Source organism: Aegilops tauschii, chromosome 6 (assembly GCF_002575655.3).
Source record: "Aegilops tauschii subsp. strangulata cultivar AL8/78 chromosome 6, Aet v6.0, whole genome shotgun sequence".
In the NCBI taxonomy this organism is placed as follows: domain Eukaryota; kingdom Viridiplantae; phylum Streptophyta; class Magnoliopsida; order Poales; family Poaceae; genus Aegilops; species Aegilops tauschii.
In genome coordinates, this window is record NC_053040.3 from 11,438,765 (window position 1) to 11,464,631 (window position 25,867).

Consider the following 25,867-nt stretch of genomic DNA (forward strand, 5'->3'; position numbering starts at 1 on the left):
CCAGAATTTTTTCAATTTTTTTTGAAATTTTGGCCACCCCCTTAAAAATGTCCAAACCTTGAAATTTTTAGTCTATTTTAATTTTTTTTTAATTTTATACGTGAGCTGAGATGAGTTTGGCTTAAGCTGACTTCTCAAGCCAAGCCATCGTTCAGTCAGTTAACATGGGACCCACATGCCATAATTGTCCTTAACTGACTAATTGGAGCACTTTTTTCTGTTACCGATTAGTGCTAGAGTTTTTTTGTTAAAATCACCTAGAGTTTTGGTTTTGTGTTATCTGAGCTCAGAAACTGTGTATTTGTGAAATTTCCTCTTTTGTTCTTCTTATAATTTATAATATTTTTTCTTAGAGGCCTCGTGTACTTTTAGCACATAAGGAGTACTTTTGCTGCAACGACACGTTGCAACCAACCAACCACGAGCACTTGGCCAATCAGTTATTCGAATGGTGCAAATCTTTTTGTTCACAAAGTAAATCTAACATAGGAGTATCCGAGATCCTTCCACCTTAAGGGAAACATCGGCACCTTTCCTCGAGAAAACTTGCTTGCAGAGTTGCAGTACAATTCCAACGCCTCCTTCATGGCATCCCCCCATGATAATAGCCGTGACCTTTTCATACACAAAGGATGATGGCCGATGTAATCATTCAGCGCCGAGTCACCTACAAGCTCCCCTAACTTCTGGCAGACCTCAGGGACTCTGTGCGTGGATCGAAACCAGCGGCAGCCAGTAGCATCATTCCGATGAGATCTGCCTCCAACTTGTTCCTACAATTTATATATATGTGAAACACGCAAAGAGAGCATACATATATCCTCCAAGATTCATGGAGCAACTAAAATTTGGCGAGCCAGCAAGTTTCATTGTCCATACACAATGATTAAATCAACATACATATGTAAAATGTAAAAGGAGAATTAACATACCTCCGTTGAAAGGGCAGGAGTCTGGTGAGGATCGGCGGAGTTAAGATCGTCAACTCCGTGAAATGCCTTGCAACAATGTGTCCGGCCTAAAACGAAGACGTCAATAAATGCACTTGAACATGACCAAAGACGAACCAATAAGCAAACCTACCTCGTGCGCAATAATAGCGGCAATCTCAGCATCGGTCTTGAGAACGTTGAGCAATCCAGTGAACACTACAATCTTACCACCGGGCAAGCTGTACGCATTGACACTCTTATCTCTCATTACAATCACCTCCCACTTAAGGTCACGGAGATGCCCTGTCTGCGGCCGCGCCGCCGCCTTCCCCTGCTTAGCGTCGTCGCGGAGGCTGTTGGTGGGGAAGACTTCCTGGATTCCGCAGATGATATCAGATAAGATGAGGTGGACACGGGCGGTGCTCGGATCAGACGGGCCAAGGATGTCTTTGCTGTGCTTCTTCTTGAAGTACTCGAAGAGTTTTTCTCCGACCTTGCGCTCAATGGACGGGGAGAGGATTACCCAATGGGCGCGGTTGGTGTAGGGCACGGTCTCCTTGTGGCTGAGCGCGGCGCAGACGATGAACACCGCGGCGTATGGGAGGAGAACCACCGCACACGCGACCTTCCACAGTTGACGTTACCAACCGCGGACGAGTTGGATCGGCGGCACGCTATGTGAGACGGCAGCTTGGACATCAGAGCACGATAGAGGGGCGAGCGGGGACTGCCCGGGGTTGCAGTAGCGGCGGAGGGTCAGGAGCCGGGAGAAGACGGACCACAAGTTCCTCACGCAGTTCATGTCGCCGTTATTTGGGCGGCGCCGAAGTTGGATCAATCCATCGATGGATACGTACTAAGTAGACCCGGATTCACACCAATCGTTGCGTGCATGACAATTAATATTGAGAGAATTCCATATTCTAACACATAATTAAATTATGTTTCCATGTTTGACACTGAAACTATTTTCTTCCTTGTCTAATAATAAGTCTAAAATGTGTTTCCTTTGTGACGCTTTCATCCATTTTAACCAGAAATTCGCATGAGCACGCATGGGCGGGGCATGCACCTACCAAGCCCTTCCCGATTGCTTCACGATTCACAAAATAGTTGGATCCCGCACAAGGCATGGTAACTTTTTAGTTTCAATCGTTAAAACTTATGATTTCGCATATGAAACTTTTTATTTTCTTGGTCCTGAGTATCAAGTTTTAGAGTTGAAACTTTAAGTCGGTGGTAGGTACTAAAATCGTAATTTTATCGGTCACTCGTATTAAATTAAAAAAATTAAAACTTAACATTGTCTTAAAAAAATTGTTAAAACATATTTAAAATAGATCTTATTTGAAATTTCTCATCACCAGAAACACGAATATGAAAATAATGAAATATAGGATGGGCTTTAGGTTCATCTACCAATTTTTGAAAATCTCTTAGGGCTCATGTAGGTTATATGACTAGATGATGGAAAGTTTAGTACCACCCCAAATTTGGAGGAAGAGCTGGACCTCTTTATAAGGGTTTCTCTTTCATATGTTATTGGACCTTGAGAAAAGAAGTGGCTCCCGCACGCACCTTCTCCCCCGCCCGTCTCGCCACGTCACACCTCGTGTCACGCGCGCCGTGTTTCATGAATAAGCTGAGCTCGTACCTACCTCGTCGTCGTTCTTGTTGGCCTCCTTCTTACGAGGAGCCTGCATCGGGCTCAAATCAATTGTCACCTGCGAGCTGATGTGCTCCGCATCCGCAAGAGTCGGGATCTCTTGCCGGTGGAGCTCTTGCGCGAAGGAGCCATGGCGTTGGGCCAGAGAGTAAGCGGGCAGCTGCGGTCATCTCGGTCCGCAAGTATGCCGAACCCGAGGACTACAGCGTCCGGGGAGAGGGTCGTGGTGAGGAGGTGCGCGTCCTTGCCGCAGAGGCCGACTGCGGTGGCGCCGGCGAGGCTGATGAGGGAGACGAGCTGCTTCTTGACCTTATCGACCAGCACCATCTCGACGACCTCCATGGTGAGAACATCGGTGACGGGAGGCCTTTCCGGAACTGCGACTCGACGCCGATGAGTTGCAGCTACGAATTTATCTCCAGACCGCCGTCGTGCACTCGCACGGGGCGCAGGCCAACTTAGGAAAGGAGGACCAGGTCGCGGATCACCGACGCCTGCAACTCCGACGACTTCATGGCCGTGCCGCCGTACTTCACCACCACAGTCTTGCCCTTGAACCGCTGGATGAAGGGGAGCGCTTCCCACGGGATGTCCACGTGGTCCAGCGCCGCGTCGCGGGATGAATTGTTTTTAAGTGGGATGATGGGATCCCACTCCCACCCGCTTAATCCATGTGGGGTGCCCGATAGGACTGGGTCATGGCTGCCGGAGGCGCGGCCTCGCAGGCCTAAGCTGCTGCCGCGTGCGGAAAGGCGCCAGCCACTGAGCACCACATACGCCCACGTCAACGTCGCGCTCGATGGGAAGCTCCGCGCTCGCAACGACGACGCGACGTCAGAGTCAGACTACGAGACAGCGAGCTTCAGGATCCAGGCGCCCCCTCCCGGCGCCGTCAGGGAACCAGTCAACGCCATGCATCCGCCCTGGCTTTCTTCCTTGTCGACTCAAACCGGCCGGATCCGTCGTGCGCCGGGCGGATCACTCGCGGAGCGGTTGCCGATGACCGGCGTCACCACCAGCGCATCGCCCCCGGTGATCTGCAGCGATTTTTATTCAGGTGAGAACAAATTGTCACCGGCCCGGTGTCGCTTGTACTGCTGCCTTTAGCACGCTCGTTTCTGCATGTCCCGTGGCGCTCGTGTAGCTCTAGAGGCGTGTGGGTGCGCGCGCGCGCTTGTAAGTGCTAGCATGAGCTCATGTGTGCTTGTGTGTGTGCTCGCGTAGCTCCTGTGTGAGGCGTGTGTGAGGTAGCTGCGTGTGTGAGCCGGAGGCGGTTTGGCGAGGAGAGCCAGCGCAGGCTGGTGGCGCTCCGGCGCGGGGCAGCCGGCCAGGTGGCCGCGGCGTGATGCGGCGTTGCTACAGGTGGCTCCCATGGCCGACGTGCTGCGTGGCAGCCGAGGCGAGCGGGCGGACGCGACGGCTCGTTGGGTATGGTGGTCGGCACGCTGCTGCAGGGTCGCCGACTCGCCGTCCTCCCGGCCGAGATTCGATTTCAGATTCTGATGCACTTGTGAGGTTCGATGAAACGCCAAGGAGAAAGGAGGGAAGGAGGAAGAAGAAGACCAAGTCAATTTGTCTGCGTGGCATTTTTTTTGGGTCAACTCAGCCCAACGGATGGGTCATCAAAACACTTAGTAAAAAAATCTGATTTTTTTGTAAACTTTGACAAATGATTTCTATGCCTACAAAATTTCAGCACAAAATGACATTTGTGGAAGTCGTGGCAAAAAAATCGATATTCCAAAATTGTTAGTTTTGAAAACATTTTGGAGTGCTGATTTTTTTTTTGCAACACCCTCCATGAATTTCATTTTGTGTTGAAATTTTGCGAGCATAGAAAACATTTGTCAAAGTTTAACCCAAAAGAATTTCAGAAATTTTTAATTTTTTTACCATATTTGTTGATTTTACTATTCATGAGGGAGCATTTGAGCTCGGGAGCTTAATAGTACTTTCGCCTATTCCGGTATATGCATGCACATCTTTGATTGGTCAGCATACATGATGTGCTCTATACACACTGGGGGCATCTCTAACGTGCACTCTTTTAAACTATCTGCATACATTCGGACGTAGTTTGACCTAGTTTGTCATTCAACGCGGTATCCCATCGGTCTCTAGACTGATCCTGACTCCGCGTTTTTTCCGCAAACTGGAAGCAAACTATGAAGGCTTTGCGGAAGTCCGGACATCGTTGACCAACCAAAAGGCACCACACATCATCTCTCTCCATATGTATGCATGGCTAAATTTTGCTATTTGGAGGAAGGCTGCTAATTAGCGTAGCATTTGTCGGAAGCGTGCTACTTTAGGATTTGGCAGAAGCACATGATGATGGAAGCTCCTGATCACATAGCGCACATCACCTAACACTACTAATCACATAGGAATGAATGACGGAAGCTCCTTTGCTTTGCATCGTTGGATGGCGGAAGCTCCTAATCACATAGTGCACATCACATAGCTGGATGGTGGAAGCTCCTAATCACTAGTAGGCGGAAGATATCCACATGTAATCACAGGGAAGGCTGCTAATTTGACCGAAAGTTATTTGCTGCTATTTTTTAAGTGAATAAAAACGGACATTTGAGGTATAGCATTGGATGGCCGACTCCTACATCACTGTCCGCAGACTGGTCCCCACCGACCCGCAGACAGATACGGTGTTCGATTTGGGGATCAGTGTTGGAGATGCCCTAAATCGTCACACGTTGCTTTGCCTTTGGTACTTAAACCATGCGCGGTCATGCATGCATGCGTACTTTTCCTCCCTTCCAACAAAATCTCTTACTCTCACAATGTTCCAGCAGTCACAAGACTCACAATGTTCCAGCAGTGTACTGGCCAGTTGTTAAGCAGCAGCAAATGCTCGATCTTGTTTAGTGAGTACTGCCCCTCATCAGTTCAGGAGGAAATTAAAGATATCCTTGCCTGTGAGGTCTCAACGTTCAAAAGTAAATACTTAGGGCTCCCAACCCCAGAGGGAAGAATGAAAGATGCAAATTGCCAACCCATTATGGATAGATTTTTAAAAAGATGCACAGACTGGATGGGTCGTCACATGTCTTTTGCTGCAAAGGAGGTTCATGTCAAGTCCATAGTTCAAGGTCTACCCACCTTTGCCGTGGGGTTTTTCAAATTTTCGGTTGGTTTCTGTGATAAATATGAACGCCTTATAAGAGAATTCTGGTGGGAGAAAGATGATGGGCAACAGAAAGTGCATTGGATGTCTTGGGAGCGTATGATTAAACCCAAGAGAGCGGGTGGTATTGGATTTCGCGATATGCAGATTTTTAACCAAGCACTTCTTGCGAGGCAGGGTTGGCGATTGCTTCAGAAACCAAACAGCCTGTGTGCTAGAGTCCTCAAGTCAAAATACTATCCTAAGGGAGACCTACTGGATACTGTGTTCGCTGCTGATGCTTCCCAAGCATGGAGGGGTATTGAACATGGCCTTGAGCTGCTGAAAAAGGCCTAATCTGGAGGGCTGGCAATGGAAAGATAATTCAAATTAGTAGAGATCAATGGGTTCCACAGAAGAGTGGCCTGAAAACTACGGGTTTCAAGAGGCGATCAAGATTGAGGTGGGTTAATCAACTTCTAAATGGAAACAGGAGAGAGTGGGACGAGGCACTCATACACCAACTGTTTCACCCTCATGATGCAGAGGAGATATGCAAGATTAAGATCCCTAGAAGCGAAGTGGAGGACTGCGTTGCATGGCATGAGGAGAAGTCTGGAGTGTTTACCGTCCGGAGTGCATACAAGCTGGGTGCAAACCTCAAACAACAGAACAATGCGCTGGCGTCGAGTTCGATAAATGATGCGGATGATAGAAGTATTTGGGATCTCATATGGAAGACGAAGGTACCAGAAAAAGTAAGGATCTTCGCATGGCGAGTGGCGACAAATACGCTTCCAACAAAAGAAAATAAATGGAAAAGGACTCTGGAGCTAGACAATACCTGCAGTATTTGTGGGTGCGAGGGTGAGAATGAATTCCATGCGACAGTAAACTGTACAAAAGCTAGGGCACTTCGTAAGGAAATGAGATCACATTGGGTCTTACCAGAGGAGGAGCAATTTCGGTTTACTGGAGTAGATTGGCTCCAGAACCTGCTGGCAAAATATGATGCAGAAACCAGGAGAAGGACACTGCTCCTGTTGTGGCGCGCCTGGTGGCTGCGTGATGACTGCATTCATGCTAAAGGGAATGCGAGGATTGACCAATCAGCGAGTTTCCTTGTTAAGTATGCTGAGGAGACAAGAATGGAAGGTGCAGACTGTATGATACAGGAGATGGATACCCACCTGGCTGACCATCAAGTGCTGGATCCAACAGAACGGCGACGCGCAGAAATAAAAGATGGAAAGAAAACACAGGAGCTGGGTTGTACGAGCAACCACAAGAACAGCGCTCCTGATGGAATACATGAAAGCCAATTAGTACGGGTGACAATGGAACCCAAGCAGACTGAGCGAAGCAAATGGGAACCGCCTAAGGAAGGGTGGTCATGCGCTCGATCCCCCACACAAGCAACTCTTTTTATCCACCCTGCTAGGAAGCCCACTCACATCGCTCGCCATCGACATTGATAATTCTAGCCCATGTGCGTACAAAGTTGAGTTGCAGACCATTTTTCTATTTCCCATTAAAATAGGAAGCCCACTTACATGGCTCGCGACCCACATCAATAATTCTGGCACATGTGACGTCGGGACAATCCAAACATTTAGAGAAACATACCCTCCTTTATTAGTAGATATAGAATTAAGGAATATTTGGTAGATTCTCAACATCTTGCATTGCCCATTGTCAAGTCATCATACTACTCAACATTATTATTTGTTACACGCACCCTATGATAGTTGCAACATGTTTCTTATTCAACACTCCCATTGGCATGTACAAGCTCCAAAGAATAGGTAACAAAACCCTTCGATAAAGCCCTCCTTGTGGCATGCATCAACACAAGGATCATGCTTTGCATGGTACAGACGTATAGGTCCGGCTATCTCGAGTGCACATCTTTGCTTCCGAACCTACAAAATAACCACATAATTTTGTGTACAAAAAGAAATTCAGATCTTATGATGTTCCACAAAGGAACGGGATAAAAAGTTGTGGCATGGAGTGCAAAATACACATAGGAGGAAACAAAGTACAAAACATGCATTGAGGAAGTTCCTTGTTCTTCATGTGAAATTTTCAGACAACGCTTACCAGGAACTAAAAGTGGCATGAGCAAGAACAGGCATAACAGTCCTGTCATCTTGACCACTCCCATGACTCCAAGAATAAACAGTCCCAAAAGCAAGTAAGCAAGCATGAAATTGACGCATCAGAAGAGGCCACACCCTATCTTATAGCCTCAAAAGATGAGACCTAAAAAAGTCAAAGAAATGATAATGTGATCCTATCTAGAAGATATGCATGTTGCAATTCTGATATTCTATCTGAAAGATTTGGCTATATCTGCATGGAAGCCATTATGAAAGAAGATACGACCACCAAATTTACGGAGTATAATACTGTAAACATTTAACTTTTACATGCATGCTACAATTCTGATATTCTATCGACATGTGGCTCTATCTGCATGAAAACCATTATGAAAGAAGATACGGATCACTGAATTTATGGAGTATAATAATGTAGCCATTTAACTTCTACATGCATGCTGCTATTTAATACATTTCCAACATATCTATAATTTTTTACTGTTCCATGCTATTATATTATCCATCTTGGATGTTTTATAGGCATTATTATGCTATTTTATATCATTTTTGGGACTAACCATTAACCTAGTTTCCAGTGCCAGATGCTGCTTTTTCCTTGTTTTTTACGCCATGTGTTCTACTAATCCATGTCTTTTCAATATCTGCTTAATTTCTATCATCTCCTTTTATTTGCCAGCATATATGTGTGTCGGAGCACACATAGCTTTAACTTGGGCTATGTTGTCAAGGATGGTGAGGATGGATGCTTGATATAGGCACATGTTCGTATTTCGTGTTAGATAGTGGAATCAATATTCTGTTGGTTTGTAAGTCTGATTTGTCTCTGTACTTGATAAATAATTGTAAGTAGAAGAATTTCTCTGATTGGAACTGTTGTGCAAAATGCAGGTCTATTCAAGGTTTTAATTGTCATCCGTATTATGTACTGCTCCAAAATCCATGATGGGATAAGCCCTCTTAAAGTTCTCCCCTGACCAATCAACAAAGTGCATTTCTTTAACTCACAACAAAGAGCTATTATACAAAAGGAAAAATATGGAGCACTGATCCCACCAATTTGTTTAGTAACAATGCAGAATATTGACATGTAGTCCGTACGTAAATATGCAAGTAAATTCGTGACACAAGACCATCATCTATGTACCACATCTATACTATCTATGGGTCCAAAATAATTTTATACATATTCTAATATGTTGTTCAAGTGCGTTTAATGCAAATTGTTATATGCAAGGTCCTGTGATGTTAAACAAAGCTCTTGAAGTTATGGCGTTCTATGATGTTCAACAAAGCTCTTTAATAAGTAGGAGTATTTGTTTAATTCCAACTTAGTTTTTGTATTGTTGCTTGGTTTCTTAACTCATTTCAAAAGTTTCCTTACTCAATTAATTTCAAGGATATATGAGTGTCAAGCATAAAGTATATGAGAATATTCTTTCTTTTTAGTTTTTTTCAAGAATGAAATTGTGTATAGGGGTTACAGATTTATACCATTAAGGACAATATAAGATTTGTGTAGTACACTGAAGTTAATACAATTTAATATTTTCATAGAGAACTATAATTGGCAACCATGCTATTATTCTGACATAGTTACATGTATAAGGTTCAAGACTTTACACATATGAATAGTCTTAGCAAGAAAGCAATATATTTGGCGACTCCATAGACTACCAAAATGAGGGACAATTTTTTTAAGATCTTCATTGCATAAATGTACTCACCCATCAATCCCCATGTTTCAAATTCTTCGGGTTCTATTAGATGGCAGGTCCAGTGTAATCCTACACAACCGTGTATGTTAATAATATAGACAACAATGTAATATTTAGGACCTAGGCCGTGCGAATGCACGGGTTGGCGACTAGTTATCTCTAACTTTTCTTTCCTAGGCCTAGCAGCAGGCGACGTGAGAGGCTAAGGCGCTGGTGAGCTTCCATTTTTGAAAAAAAAACCGCTCGAGCTCTGGAAGCATAGCTTCTGTACATACACAAACCTAGGAGGGGCCCCTGACTTTTGGGAGCCCGGGGAGGTGACCCGTTCACCCCCATAGGGCCTGATACGTCCATTTTGCATCATGCTTTTATATCGATATTTATTGCATTATGGGCTGTTATTGCACATTATGTCACAATACTTATGCCTTTTCTCTCTTATTTTATAAGGTTTACATGAAGAGGGAGAATACCGGCAGCTGGAATTCTGGGCTGGAAAAGGAGCAAATATTAGAGACCTATTCTGCACAACTCCAAAAGTCCTGAAACTCCACGAGAGTCATTTTTGGAATATATTAAAATATTAGGCTAAGAAAGCAACAGAGGGGGCCCACCCACCATCCACGAGGGTGGAGGGCGCGCCCCCTGCCTCGTGGGCCACCTGGCAGCCCCCCGATGCCCATCTTCTGGTATAAGGTGTCTTCTGCCCTGGAAAAATAAGAAGAAAGCTTTCGGGACGCCGCCGTCTCGAGGCGGAACCTGGCGAAACCAATGTAGGGCTCCGGCGGAGCTGTTCTGTCGGGGAAACATCCCTACGGGAGGGGGAAATCGTCACCATCGTCATCACCATCGATCCTCTCATCGGGAGGGGGGTCAATCTCCATCAACATCTACACCAGCACCATCTCCTCTCAAACCCTAGTTCATCTCTTGTATCCGATCTTTGTCTCAAAACCTCAGATTGGTACCTGTGGGTTGCTAATTGTGTTGATTACTCCACTACAAGAAATATGTCAACTTGTGACCCTCACTATTGGCCGCTGAAAGGTCATAGTTTTTCATTTGCGACCTTTTTGTGACCAAAAACAGAAGGTCAAAAGCTGGCAGTCGTAAACTAAAATTAGCGACCTTCTCTGTGAGAAGGTCGTAGACGTTTACGACCAAAATAGAAGGTCGTTGAACCCATGACCTTTTGTTTTGGTCACTGGCTGTCTGCCCAAGCCACGTCGGATCCGACGTGGCAATCTAACGTGGCAAAATTGCGACCAATTGAAAAGGTCACTGACAAGATTCAGCCCGGTCCGATTAGGTGTTTTACATGGGCCGAGCCCAACTTTTTCGGCCTTTTATGCTTTTTCAGACAGATTTTTTCTGCTATATGGCTGGGCCTTTTCTATTTGGGCCTCGGCCTTTTTTCCATTTATTTTTTCAACATAATACCATTTGGGCCAAGGCCTTTTTGCAACCCAAGAATTAATTTGTCCAACATTGTTTGGGCCAAGGACTCTTCCAGCCCATCAATATTTTCAGCCCACTAATGTAAAAGGGCTAGACGACAGATAAATAATTGACTTTTTTTTCAGGGTTGCTGTCAAAGAAACGTTTGTTTCATCATACATCATTTTTTGTGATTACATCTTCATCACATTATAGACATGAGAAGCAGCAACCAAAAGATTGTCATCGGCCATGTTCAAATAACATTACAGCTCCAGCAACTACTAATATACAGTACAACTTCCGCTTATGTGCAAACCTACAGGAAGTCCAAACAGAAAAGAAATCGCTGAAAAGAAATGCTGATCACTAGCTTAGATATTCGGAGATCACTGCTATGCTGCCAATTAGATTTGATTGCAGCCCTTCTAGTTTGGCTCCAGCATCATCTCTCATAACCTAAAAGAAGGAACATAAACCAGCATTAGAATTTGCAACTTTTTGTCCTGCCAAAATATTAGTACTTGTTTAAACCAAAGGATTGATGGCAAAAGTTATCTCCATAGCCGTTTGTTGGATACTGATGGTAGTTTGAGTTGGTAGGCTGATTAGTTCAGTAAGTGTGTTAAACAACCAGGTGCATTTTTCTGTATAGCCGAACGAGGTGTATAGTTAAAAGTGTGTTAAGCATGTGACACAAAACATTTTTTCTATTTGAGCATGATAAACCATAAAAATAACTTCCTAATTGCAGGTTTACTAGCTATAGGTCCTGTTGTCGGCAACCAAAAGCATTAGGCGATGAAGAACAATATATTTGCAATGCAATCCATTAGCCAACCACCAATATGATAGTCATGTGGGTATTACATCAGGAAGAAGCCAACAGATAAGTACAGATGACAAGAAACAAGAACAGAGAGGTCGTACATCACATGGCACATGCATATCTCCATGACACCAACCAAGCAAGGAATGTACAAACAAGAAGCGCACCTTCGGCATCTCATCATCGGTCATGATAGGTGTGCTGGGAGGTGGTTGACGAGCCTTCCTTCTTGTCATGCTTGGTCATGATCTGGATAGCAAAAAGCGGGAGGGGAGGAACATCAAGTAGAGCATGTATGGAACATCATAATGACAATACTGAGATCACTCAAGCAATCCTAATGATGCACAAACCTCACAATGTTGCCAACAAGGCAAGAACCTCCTTTATCTTGTCCTTGAAGTTCTCTAGCTCCAGGTTATTCAGCAGCTCAATATTTGCTCAACCGTGTGTGTACATGCATCAGGGCATACATAAAATGTTCAAGTTATATTCTCAGCTAACTGTGATGTATCAAAATAATTAATTAAGGACTTAAAAGGTAAAAATTGAGCTTAGACATGAAACTTTAAAGCACTCATTTCAACCATGTTCGGATAAACTTGAGGTAAATTAGCAATAAGGATATTGGTTACAAGCTAGGTGAAATGCAAACAGAGTCCTATTGTATTGATGGATCCTAACTTGTTTAAACTAGAGCAGATTGTTCAACTAGTGCAATCTAGCAGTCTAAAAAGAGAGAAGTATGTTCATTCTCAGCTACACGTTAACTAGAACAGAAATGAGAGACACATCATTAGAAAAGAAATGAGAGACACTAATATAAGCAAGAACTTTCAACAAGTACACATTAATTATAACATAGCTCTGTAGCATTGTTGTTGTTTGAATATTAAAACCAGTAGTTGTCAGCTATGGAGCATCGCTCATTGAGCAGCATTAGTATGTCAGCTAGCAAAATCCTCATGTACTAACTTAGACAAATTTGACATACTAATGCTAGGGAAAAAAATTGTTTGCACATCATCATCCAGGACCTTTACACAACTATATGCAACACAATCACAAGTGACATTTACAGAAGCAACACATTCAATCAATTGGTGAGGCCCAAGAAAATTATTATGGGGCGTCACATAGCTATAGAAACCATATCATGAATAAATCGAACATTTGCAAAAGTAGAGCGAGGTTATCTCAATGATTATAGCCTTTGATATATTTATAGTACCTACTTCCTAAAGGATCATTTCATCTAAACCCCTACCTGACTAAACTAACAAGTGATCAAATTACAGACAAAAACAAGTGGCAGTAGCTAACAAAGTGGCAGCAGCTCAAAACAAGTAGAACATCTGTTGATAAGCAAAGGAAAAAAAGCTAAACACATGTTTAGTCAGAAGAACTAAAAGCTAAATCATGTCATTCCAGGAAGAATGTCTCATGCAAAATACAAAACATGCGGCCTAGAAAATAGGTCAGCAAGTTAGAGATAACTGATCAATGGTAGAGCCAGACAACGGTCTGCGCGAGCTGGAGCGGCCTCTCGATTGCCGACGTACACGTCCAGGTGACCCGTCTGGAGTAGCACGTAGTAGAGCACCTGCACCCTGCGAATCATTCAACGAGTCATCAACAAGAAAGGGGATCAAGAATTCAAAGTGGGAAGGAAGCAGATAACCGTCCAAAGAAGAAGGACCAGTTATAGATGGAGAGGTAAGCATGCTCGAGTGTCAACACCATCGCTGCTGCCGTTGTCCAAATCGGGGTGTCAAGGAGGAAGCGATCCGAAGCAACAAAAATTGAGCAAAATTAAAAGCATCAGTTGCCAGAAGCATGTAGGCAGCAGTACTGTATACAGCTATTACTGAATATAAATACTGAACAACAACGGCATACAAGTTTGAATACTGCACTATATAAATACTACACTACATATTACAGCAGCATGATAGAAATGTACTCCAATATATTCACACAAGCACACAGAAAATATACACCTTCAAAAGTTGGTGTAAGAATAAAATGGCTGGCACTTGGGTGTCAAATGTACAACTGCAAAGGACACGACAGCTACAACTATGTGAGCCTGCCTGATAGGTAGGTCAGGCAACTTGACTCGGTGAACTGGGAACGATCTAAGACGGACAATAAGAATGGACAGCAAGTAATACAGACCAACAACAATTTTGATATAACCTTTGCGTAGATCTCCAACATCGTGCAAGTAATACAGACCAACAACGGCTGGTAGTAACTATCCTTTTTTTCTAAAGAATGGATGGCCATTTTCATACTCTTTGCTGACATGGTTCTAGTGTTCACTTAACCATGTTTTCTTAGTTCGCCTGATTCAGCCAACAACCAGTAAGAAGACGTCTTTTTCAGGACATGAATCCTACATCTAGTAGTAATCAACGATCCCGCACATCTACCACTACTAGCACGAGTCAGAAGGAACAGAGAGGAGAGCCTCACCTTTCCAGGACGAGGAGGTGGCTGGGCTCACGGCCAACGGCTTGGGCGACGGCAGCGGGATGAGTTGCTGCTCCTGCTCGGGCCCAGGCCAGGAGCGGCGACAGACGGGCGGGGCGGAGCTCGAGATCGAGGAGCGCGGGCGGCGCGGATCCGGAGCATCGACAGATGGGAGCGGGTGTGGGCGGCCTGGATCCTCGCGGGCCAGATCCCGGCGATGCGGCCGCAAGGAGGTGGCTGGGCTCACGGCCAACGGCCAGATCTAGCCACTCCATGGCGTCGGGGCAGGGGAGGAAGAGGCCATCCCGCCCATGGTGTCCCGGTGCTCGAGCGAGGACGGCATCTTGGATCTGGGAGGGAGAGAACACGAGGTGAGGAAGTGACGAACGGATGTGAAGAGGAGGAGATGGAGTGGAGGGACGCACCTGAGTCGCCGGACCACGCCAGGCGAAACCCTAGCGATGGGAGACAGTCGCGGATGGCGCTGGAGGACGCGTGCACCCCGCCCACGCCGCCGGCGAGCCACTGGTCCAGCTGGTGGTGCTGCTGCATGATGGCGGCGCCCTGGACCGGATCTGATGCTGCACCCCCAGCCTGCGGATCCAGAGCTCGGTCGCCATGGCTGCGCCGCGGGCTAGGGTTTCGGGCGCTTGGGAGGCGTGGGGATTCGGGCTCCTCACCATCGACGGCCATGGTGTGGCGGCGGCGGCTAGGGTTTGGCGAGCGGGTGCGGGTGCGGGAGAGAAGGGTTGGAACGGTGGGGAGTGGGGGTGTGGGGGCTGCGTGGGTGAGGGGGTGAGAGGGCTACGTGGGTGAGAGGGTGAGGGGATGAGGTCCGCCGTTGGATCTGGGAGCATCCGACAGTGTCTGATGCATGATCCGCATGATATGCCTATAGACCAATCAAAACGCAACAAACAATTTGAAGACTTTATGACCTTCTAAATAGGTCACGAAAAAATCATTTCTCATTTTTTAGTGCTCAAAATAAGTTCTTTTTTGTAAAAGACCTATCAAATATTTGTTCAAATGATATCATACTCTGCAAAAGTTTACATCTTGGAATAGTAAACAGTATCGACAAAGGGATTTTTTATATTCTTTGCACAAAAAATCATTTTCCATTTTTTGAGTGCCCCAAATGAGGTTTTTTTGTGAAGGACCTACCAAATAATTGTTGCAAAATTGGACCAAATCATTTTTCTAAAATACTAGGCCATATTTAATGCACAATTGACCAAATGGTTGGGTGTAAAAAGTTTTGATCCACCTCTGCTGAAAAAGACAAATTTCCGCCGATTCAGTAGGAAGCGGGTGAAACTTGAACTGCGGCTGCCTCGTAGTTTGCTCTTTATTTTTTCCAAAAATCATTTCTAGGTACAAAAGTATCTATTTAATCAGAGAAACACCAAAAAAATTCCAAGATTCAACCACTAGCTAGGAACTGTCAAGCCCGCCGTTTTGACCGCATTTTAAAACGGGCATAAAAAATTCAAAAAAAATAAAAAAATTGGAAAACCTTCGCATTGTGTCATTATATGTGACCAAGTTACCAGGAAAAATAATAAACTTGTAATACGGCAATTCTTTTAAAAAAGTGTTCTCAGAAATGAGCTATCATGTGTGAAGATTTATGGGTTCCAACCCAAATGATCAATCTTATGGCCACATTCATGGCATAGTTTGTTCAAATGATCTCATATTGTGCACAAGGGTGCATATTGGAATGGCAAACAATATTGCCTAAGGAAGTTTTCATTTTCTTTGGACGAAAAAACCATTTTCCATTTTTCGAGTGCCCAAAAGGAGGTTTTTTTGTGAAGAACCTACCAAATAATTGTTGCAAAATTGGACCAAATCATTTTTATAAAATACTAGGTCATATTTAATGATCATTTGACCAAATGGTTGGGTGTAAAAAGTTTTGATCCACCTCTGCTGAAAAAGACAAATTTCCGCCGATTCACTTGGAAGCGGGTCAAATTTGAACTGTAGCTGCCTTGTAGTTTGCTCTTCATTTCTTCCAAAAATCATTCCTAGGTACAAAAGTATCTATTTAATCAGAGAAACACCAAAAAAATTCCAAGATTCAACCACTAGCTAGGAACGGTCAAGCCCGCCGTTTTGACCGCATTTTGAAACGGGCATAAAAAATTCAAAAAAATCAAAAAAATTGGAAAACCTTCGCATTGTGTCATTATATGTGACCAAGTTACCAGGAAAAATAATAAACCTGTAATACAGCAATTCATTTAAAAAAGTGTTCTCAGAAATGAGCTATCATGTGTGAAGATTCATAGGTTTCAAGCCAAATGATCAATCTTATGGGCACATTCATGGCATAGTTTGTTCAAATGACCTCATATTGTGCACAAGGGTGCATATTGGAATGGCAAACAATATTGCCTAAGGAAGTTTTCATTTTCTTTGGACGAAAAAACCATTTTCCATTTTTCTAGTGCCCAAAAGGAGGTTTTTTTGTGAAGAACCTACCAAATAATTGTTGCAAAATTGGACCAAATCATTTTTACAAAATACTAGGCCATATTTAATGCACATGTGACCAAATGGTTGGGTGTAAAAAGTTTTGATCCACCTCTCGTGAAAAAAACAAATTTCCGCCGATTCAGTTGGAAGCGGGTCAAATTTGAACTGTAGCTGCCTTGTAGTTATCTCTTTATTTTTTCCGAAAATCATTTATAGGTACATAAGTATCTATTTAATTGGAGAAACACCAAAAAAATTCCAAGATTCAACCACTAGCTAGAAACGGTCATTCCCGCCATTTTGACCGCATTTTGAAACGGGCATAAAAATTCAAAAAAATTCAAAAAATTGGAAAACCTTCGCATTGTGTCATTATATGTGACCAAGTTACCAGGAAGAACAATAAACTTGTAATATGGCAATTCTTTTAAAAAAGTGTTCTCAGAAATGAGCTATCATGTGTGAAGATTTATGAGTTTCAACCCAAATGATCAATCTTATGGCCACATTCATGGCATAGTTTGTTCAAATGATCTCATATTGTGCATAAGGGTGCATATTGGAATGGCAAACAATATTGCCTAAGGAAGTTTTCATTTTCTTTGGACGAAAAAACCATTTTCCATTTTTCGAGTGCCCAAAAGGAGGTTTTTTTGTGAAGAACCTACCAAATAATTGTTGCAAAATTGGACCAAATAATTTTTCTAAAATACTAGGCCATATTTAATGCACAATTGACCAAATGGTTGGGTGTAAAAAGTTTTGATCCACCTCTCGTGAAAAAGACAAATTTCCACCGATTGAGTTGGAAGCGGGTCAAATTTGAACTGTAGCTGCCTTGTAGTTGCTCTTTATTTTTTCCAAAAATCATTCATAGGTACAAAAGTATCTATTTAATCAGAGAAACACCAAAAAATTCCAAGATTCAACCACTAGCTAGGAACGGCCAAGCCCGTTGTTTTGACCGCATTTTGAAACGGGCATAAAAAATTCAAAAAAAATCAAAAAATTGGAAAGCCTTCGCATTGTGTCATTATATGTGACCAAGTTACCAGGAAAAATAATAAACTTGTAATACGGCAATTCTTTTAAAAAAGTGTTCTCAGAAACGAGCTATTATGTGTGGAGATCAATGGCTTTCAAGCCAAATGATCAATCTTATGGCCACATTCATGGCATAGTTTGTTCAAATGATCTCATATTGTGCACAAGGGTGCGTATTGGAATGGCAAACAATGTTGCCTAAGGAAGTTTTCATTTTCTTTGGACGAAAAAACCATTTTCCATTTCGAGTGCCCAAAAGGACGGTTTTTTGTGAAGAACCTACCAAATAATTGTTGCAAAATTGGACCAAATCATTTTTATAAAATACTAGGCCATATTTAATGCACAATTGACCAAATGGTTGGGTGTAAAAAGTTTTGATCCACCTCTCGTGAAAAAAAACAAATTTCCACCAATTCAGTTGGAAGCGGGTCAAATTTGAACTATAGCTGCCTTGTAGTTTGCTCTTTATTTTTTCCAAAAATCATTTTTAGGTACATAAGTATCTATTTAATCAGAGAAACACCAAAAATATTCCAAGATTCAACCACTGGCTAGGAACGATCATTCCCGCCGTTTTGACCGCATTTTGAAACAGGCATAAAAAATTCAAATAAAATCAAAAAATTGGGAAACCTTCGCATTGTGTCATTATATGTGGCCGAGTTCCCAGGAAAAATAACAAACTTGTAATACGGCAATTATTTTAAAAAGTGTAATCAGAAACGAGCTATCACGTGTGGAGATCAATGGCTTTCAAGCTAAATGATAAATCTTATGGCCACATTAATGGCATAGTTTGTTCAAATGATCTCATATTGTGCACAAGGGTGCATATTGGAATGGCAAATAATGTTGCCTAAGTAATTTTTCATTTTCTTTGGACGAAAAAACCATTTTCCATTTTTCGAGTGCCCAAAAGGAGGTTTTTTTGTGAAGGACCTCCAAAATAATTGTTGCAAAATTGGAACAAATCATTTTTATAAATACTAGGACATATTTAATGCACAATTGACCAAATGGTTGGGTGTAAAAAGTTTTGATCCACCTCTCGTGAAAAAGACAAATTCCCGCCGATTCAGCTAGAAGCGGGTCAAATTTGAACTGCAGCTGCCTTGTAGTTTGCTCTTTATTTTTTCCAAAATCATTTCTAGGTACATAAGTATCTATTTAATCATAGAAACACCAAAAAAAATTCCAAGATTCAACCACTAGCTAGGAACGGTCATTCTCGTCGTTTTGACCGCATTTTGAAATGGGCATAAAAAATTCGAAAAAATCAAAAAATTGTGTCATTATATGTGGCCAAGTTCCCAGTAAAAATAACAAACTTGTAATATGGCAATTATTTTAAAAAAGTGTTCTCAGAAACGAGCTATCATGTGTGGAGATCAATGGCTTTCAAGCCAAATGATCAATCTTATGGCCACATTCATGGCATAGTTTGTTCAAATGATCTCATATTGTGCACAAGGGTGCATATTGGAATGGCAAACAATGTTGCCTAAGGAAGTTTTCATTTTCTTTGGACGAAAAAACCATTTTCCATTTTTCGAGTGCCCAAAAGGAGGTTTTTTTATGAAGGACCTCCCAAATAATTGTTGCAAAATTGGACCAAATCAATTTTCTAAAATACTAGGACATATTTAATGCACAATTGACAAAATGGTTGGGTGTAAAAAGTTTTGATCCACCTCTCGTGAAAAAGACAAATTTTCGCCGATTCAGCTGGAAGCGGGTCAAATTTGAACTGCAGTTGCCTCATAGTTTGCTATTTATTTTTTCCAAAAATCATTTCTAGTTACATAAGTACCTATTTTTGGTGGCGATACGTCGAGGTTTGCGCGGTGGCCGAGGGCCCCAACTCTAGAGCGCGTAAACTCGCATGACCGCCGCGTGGTCAGCGCGTGACTGTGGCGTTGCCATGTGTTCTGGGCGGCCTAGGCATGTCTAGTGGGTTGGGAACTCCCCAGGTAGGTGCTAGGAAGAAAATTACAACATAAGATTCTCACGAGGAGACCGATCGATGCTCAAACATGAATTAGCAGCCAAGTGTTTGATTAGCGGTACGGGAAATGTACATGGCTAATGGACGTGAGTTTTGGCTGAGGATGATCAGTTACTAAGAAGACCGTCTTTGCAAATTTCCAGCTCAAAAGGAGGAGCCTAGGTGGTACTTGATTTGCAAAGTACCACACTGGACATAAATACGAATGTTGAAGCTGGGCTCAAAATAATGAATGGATTGAGCTGGCATTTGGTGGAGGATGGTTATTGGGCATAGGAAAGCACAGTAGAAAATGGATACTATTTGGACATGCCAAAGTGGTACTTCCTTTACAAAATGTTGTTCTGAACAGAAGAGGAAAATGAATATTTTTGAATTATTTTTGAACTAGGCAAGGAAGGTTTTTTACATATTTGATGAAGATATGACCCAAAGAATTTATGAGATTTTTTTGGGAATTTTGGGAATGACAGAAATATAGGTTGCTTCACAACCTCGAGCAAAAATTGCCACATGGACATGACACATAGGCAAAACTGATGAGGTGGCGCCTAGTCATAGCAACCCACGACAATTTACAAGGTTATGACCATCTATATTGGTCGTGATCAGCTAGAAATAAGGTAGCGGACCAGTGCTATCTGCTTTATGACCATTTTGTGTAAGGAAATTACGACCTTTCTGACCAAAATGGTCGTTATAGTTTAGGGTTTGGAGCCCCCCGAACAGCTTTTGACCAATTGGTCTGAAATGGTCATAGATCTATGACCAATTCTTCCCGGGTCACTGACAGAAGGTCACTAGTTGACATATTTCTTGTAGGGCTCCTTGTAGTTGATGCTAGTTGGTTTATTCGGTGGAAGATCATATGTTCAGATCCTTTATGCATATTAATACCCCTCTGATTATGAACATGAATATGATTGGTGAGTAGTTACGTTTGTTCCTGAGGGCATGGGAGAAGTCTTGTTATAAGTAGTCATGTGAATTTGGTATTCGTTCGATTTTTTGATGAGATGTTTGTTGTCTTTCCTCTAGTGGTGTTATGTGAACGTCGACTACATGACACTTCACCATTGTTTAGGCATAGGGGAAGGCATTGGGAAGTAATAAGTAGATAATGTGTTGCTAGAGTGATAGAAGCTTAAACCATAGTTTATGCGTTGCTTCGTGAGCGGCTGATTTGGATCCAAATGTTTCATGCTATGGTGAGGTTTACCTTAATTCTTCTTTCGTAGTTGCGGATGCTTGCGAGAGGGGTTAATCGTAAGTGGGATGCTTGTCCAACGAAGGGCAGTACCCAACCACCGGTCCACCCACATATCAAATTATCAAAGTAACGAACGCGAATCATATGAGCATGATGAAAACTAGCTTGACGATAATTCCCATGTGTCCTCGGGAGAGTTTTACTTTATATAAGAGTTTGTCCAGGCTTGTCCTTTGCTACAAAAAGGATTGGGCCACCTTGCTGCACCTTATTTACTTTTGTTACTTGTTACCCGTTACGAATTACCTTATCATAAAACTATCTGTTGCCGATAATTTCAGTGCTTGCAGAGAATACCTTACTGAAAACCGCTTGTCATTTCCTTCTGCTCCTCGTTGGGTTCGACACTCTTATCGAAAGGACTACGATAGATCCCCTGTAATTGTGGGTCATCAAGACTCTTTTCTGGCGCCGTTGCCGGGGAGTGAAACGCCTTTGGTAGGTGGAATTTGGTAAGGAAAAATTTATATAGTGTGCTGAAATTTACTGTCACTTGTTACTATGGAAAATAATCCTTTGAGGGGCTTGTTCAGGGTATCTTCACCCCGACCAGTGGAGCAAAGAGTTGCTCCTCAACCTACCGAACCTACTGAAATTTTTTACTTTGAAATTCCTTCGGGTATGATAGAGAAACTTCTAGCTAATCCTTTTACAGGAGATGGAACATTACATCCCGATATGCACCTAATCTATGTGGATGAAGTTTGTGGATTATTTAAGCTTGCAGGTATGCCTGAGGATATCAATAAGAAGGTCTTCCCTTTATCTTTGAAGGGAAAGGCATTGACATGGTTTAGGCTATGTGATGATATTGGATCATGGAACTACAACCTATTGAAATTGGAATTTCATCAAAAGTTTTATCCTATGCATCTGGTTCATCGTGATCGTAATTATATATATAATTTTTGGCCTCACAAAGGAGAAAGTATCGCTCAAGCTTGGGGAGGCTTAAGTCAATGTTATATTCATGCCCCAATCATGAGCTCTCAAGAGAAATTATTATTCAAAAAATTTATGCTCGGCTTTCTCTCAATAATCGCTCCATGCTCGATACTTCTTGTACTGGTTCTTTTGTGATGAAGACTATTGAATTCAGATGGGAGGTAAGGAGTCAGGTATAACACCTAAGTTTGATTGTGTTAAATCTTTTGTGGATACCGATGTTTTTCGTGAATTTAGCACTAAATATGGACTTGACTCTGAGATAGTAGCTTCTTTCTGTGAATCATTTGCTACTCATGTTGATCTCCCTAAGGAGAAGTGGTTTAAATATCATCCTCCCATTGAATTAAAGTAGAAGAACCTATTAAAGTTGAAGAAAAGACTGTCACTTATAATGTTGATCCTATTGTTCCTACCGCTTACATTGAGAAACCACCTTTCCCTGTTAGAATAAAGGATCATGCTAAAGCTTCAACTGTTGTTCGTAAGAGTAATACTAGAACGCCTACACCCCCTGAGCAAATTAAAGTTGAACCTAGTATTGCTATGGTTAAAGATCTCTTGGTCGATAATATTGATGGGCGTGTTATTTACTTCTGTAATGAAGCTGCTAGAATTGCTAGACCCGATACTAAAAATAAACATAGACCTGTTGTCGGCATGCCTGTTGTTTCTGGTAAAATAGGAGATCAATTTTATCATTGCTTATATGATATGGGTGCTAGTGCGAGTGCAATACCTCCTTCCTTATACAAAGAAATTATGCATGATATTGCACATGCTGAGATAGAAGATATTGATGTTACAATTAAGCTTGCCAATAGAGATACTATTTCACCAGTTTGGATTGTTAGAGATGTTGAAGTCTTGTGTGGGAAAGTTAAATATCCTACTGATTTTATTGTTCTTGGTTCCCTACAAGATGACTTTTGCCCCATTATATTTGGTAGACCCTTCTTGAATACTGTTAATGCTAGGATAGATTGCGAAAAGGATATTGTTACTGTTGGTTTAGGGGATATGTCTCATGATTTTAATTTTGCTAAATTTCGTAGACAACCCCATGATAAAGAATTGCCTAGTAAAGATGAAATTATTGGTCTTGCTTCTATTGCCGTGCCTCCTAATGATCCTGTAGAAAAATATTTGCTAGACCATGAAAATAATATGTTTATGAATGAAAGAGGGGAAATAGATGAAGTATTCTTTAAACAGGGACCTATTTTGAAACACAACTTGCCTGTTGAAATTCTAGGGGATCCCCTTCCACCCAAGGGTGATCCCGTGTTTGAACTTAAATCATTACCTGATACTCTTAAATATGCTTATTGATGACCCACAAGTATAGGGGATCAATCGTAGTCCTTTCGATAAGTAAGAGTGTCGAACCCAACGAGGAGCAGAAGGAAATGACAAGAGGTTTTCAGTAAGGTATTCTCTGCAAGCACTGAAATTATCGGTAATAGATAGTTTTGTGATAAGGTAATTTGTAACGGGTGACAAGTAATGAAAGTAAATAAGGTGCAGCAAGATGGCCCAATCCTTTTTGTAGCAAAGGACAAGCCTGGACAAACTCTTATATGAAGGAAAATGCTCCCGAGGACACATGGGAATTATCATCAAGCTAGTTTTCATCACGCTCATATGATTCGCGTTCGTTACTTTGATAATTTGGTATGTGGGTGGACCGGTGCTTGGGTGCTGTCCTTCCTTGGACAAGCATCCCACTTATGATTAACCCCTATTGCAAGCATGCGCAACTACAAAAGAAGTATTAAGGTAAACATAACCATAGCATAAAACATATGGATCCAAATCAGCCCCTTACGAAGCAACTCATAAACTAGGGTTTAAACTTCTATCACTCTAGCAACCCATCATCTAATATTACTTCCCAATGCCTTCCTCTAGGCCCAAACAATGGTGAAGTGTCATGTAGTCAACGTTCCCATAACACTACTAGAGGAAAGACAACATACATCTCATCAAAATATCGAACGAATACCAAATTCACATGACTACTTATAGCAAGACTTCTCCCATGTCCTCGGGAACTGATACGCCTCCAACGTGTCTATAATTTTTGATTGCTCCATGCTATATTATCTTCTGTTTTGGACATTATTGGGCTTTATTATACACTTTTATATTATTTTTGGGACTAACCTATTAACCGGAGGCCCAACCCAGAATTGCTGTTTTTTGCCTATTTCAGAGTTTCGCAGAAAAAGAATATCAAACGGAGTACAAACGCAATGAAACCTTCGGGAACGTGATTTTCGGAACGAACGTGATCCAGAGGACTTGGACCCTACGTCAAGACTTCAACCAGGAAGCCACGAGGTAGGGGGAGCGCTTACCCCCCCCCCCCCGGGCGTGCCCTCCACCCTCGTGGGCCCCACGTTGCTCCACCGACGTACTCCTTCCTCCTATATATACCTACGTACCCCCAAACTACCAGATACGGAGCCAAAAACCTAATTCCACCGCTGCAACGTTCTGTACCCGTGAGATCCCATCTTGGGGCATGTTCCAGAGCTCCGCCGGAGGGGGCATCGATCACGGAGGGCTTCTACATCAACACCATAGCCTCTCCGATGATGTGTGAGTAGTTTACCTCAGACCTTCGGGTCAATAGTTATTAGCTAGATGGCTTCCTCTCTCTTTTTGGATCTCAATACAATGTTCTCCCCCTCTCTTGTGGAGATCTATTCGATGTAATCTTCTTTTGCGGTGTGTTTGTTGAGACCGATGAATTGTGGGTTTATGATCAAGTTTATCTATGAACAATATTTGAATCTTCTGAATTATTTTATGTATGATTGGTTATCTTTGCAAGTCTCTTCGAATTATCAGTTTGGTTTGGCCTACTAGATTGATCTTTCTTGCAATGGGAGAAGTGCTTAGCTTTGGGTTCAATCTTGCGGTGTCCTTTCCCAGTGATAGTAGGGGCAGCAAGGCACGTATTGTATTGTTGCAATCGAGGATAACAAGATGGGGTTTATATCACATTGCATGAGTTTATCCCTCTACATCATGTCATCTTACTTAAAGCGTTACTCTGTTCTTATGAACTTAATACTCCAGATGCATGCTGGATAGCGGTCGATGTGTGGAGTAATAGTAGTAGATGCAGGCAGGAGTCAGTCTACTTGTCTCGGACGTGATGCCTATATACATGATCATACCTAGATATTCTCATAACTATGCTCAATTCTGTCAATTTCTCAATAGTAATTTGTTCACCCACCGTAAAATACTTATGCTCTTGAGAGAAGCCACTAGTGAAACCTATGGCCCCCGGGTCTATTTTCTATCATATTAATCTTCCAACACTTAGTTATTTTTATTGCCTTTTATTTTACTTTGCATCTTTATCACAAAAATACCAAAAATATTATCTTATCATATCGATTAGATCTCACTCTCGTAAGTGACCGTGTAGGGATTGACAACCCCTTATCGCGCTGGTTGCGAGGATTTATTTGTTTGTGTAGGTGCGAGGGACTCGTGTGTGGCCTCCTACTGGATTGATACCTTGGTTTTCAAAAACTGAGGGAAATACTTACGCTACTTTGCTGCATCACCCTTTCCTCTTCAAGGGAAAACCAACGCAGTGCTCAAGAGGTAGCAAGAAGGATTTCTGGCGCCGTTGCCGGGGAGGTCTACGCAAAAGTCAACATACCAAGTACCCATAACAAACCCTTATCTCCCGCATTACATTATTCGCCATTTGCCTCTCGTTTTCCTCTCCCCCACTTCACCCTTGCCGTTTTATTCGCCCTCTCTTTCCGTTCGTCGCTTTCTTGCTTGCC

At 42.5% G+C, this 25,867-nt stretch overlaps 1 protein-coding gene and 1 long non-coding RNA gene across 2 annotated transcripts; both read right to left on the bottom strand.

Annotated features, from left to right (window-relative positions):
• Window positions 1-467: 467 nt before the first annotated feature.
• On the bottom strand, window positions 468-2,635 carry LOC109762862 (mitochondrial metalloendopeptidase OMA1-like). Its single transcript, XM_020321741.1, has 3 exons — window positions 2,591-2,635; window positions 1,084-1,557; window positions 468-773 (listed from the first exon to the last, which is right to left on the bottom strand). Exons 1-3 carry the CDS (start codon window positions 2,633-2,635, stop codon window positions 468-470), a joined length of 825 nt encoding a protein of 274 aa, XP_020177330.1.
• Window positions 2,636-7,330: 4,695 nt separating this feature from the next.
• LOC120967287 (uncharacterized) lies at window positions 7,331-8,069 on the bottom strand. The gene is made up of 2 exons (XR_005761096.2): window positions 7,823-8,069; window positions 7,331-7,641 (listed from the first exon to the last, which is right to left on the bottom strand). It is a non-coding gene; the product is annotated as an uncharacterized lncRNA (long non-coding RNA).
• Between the last annotated feature and the right edge of the window lie 17,798 nt (window positions 8,070-25,867).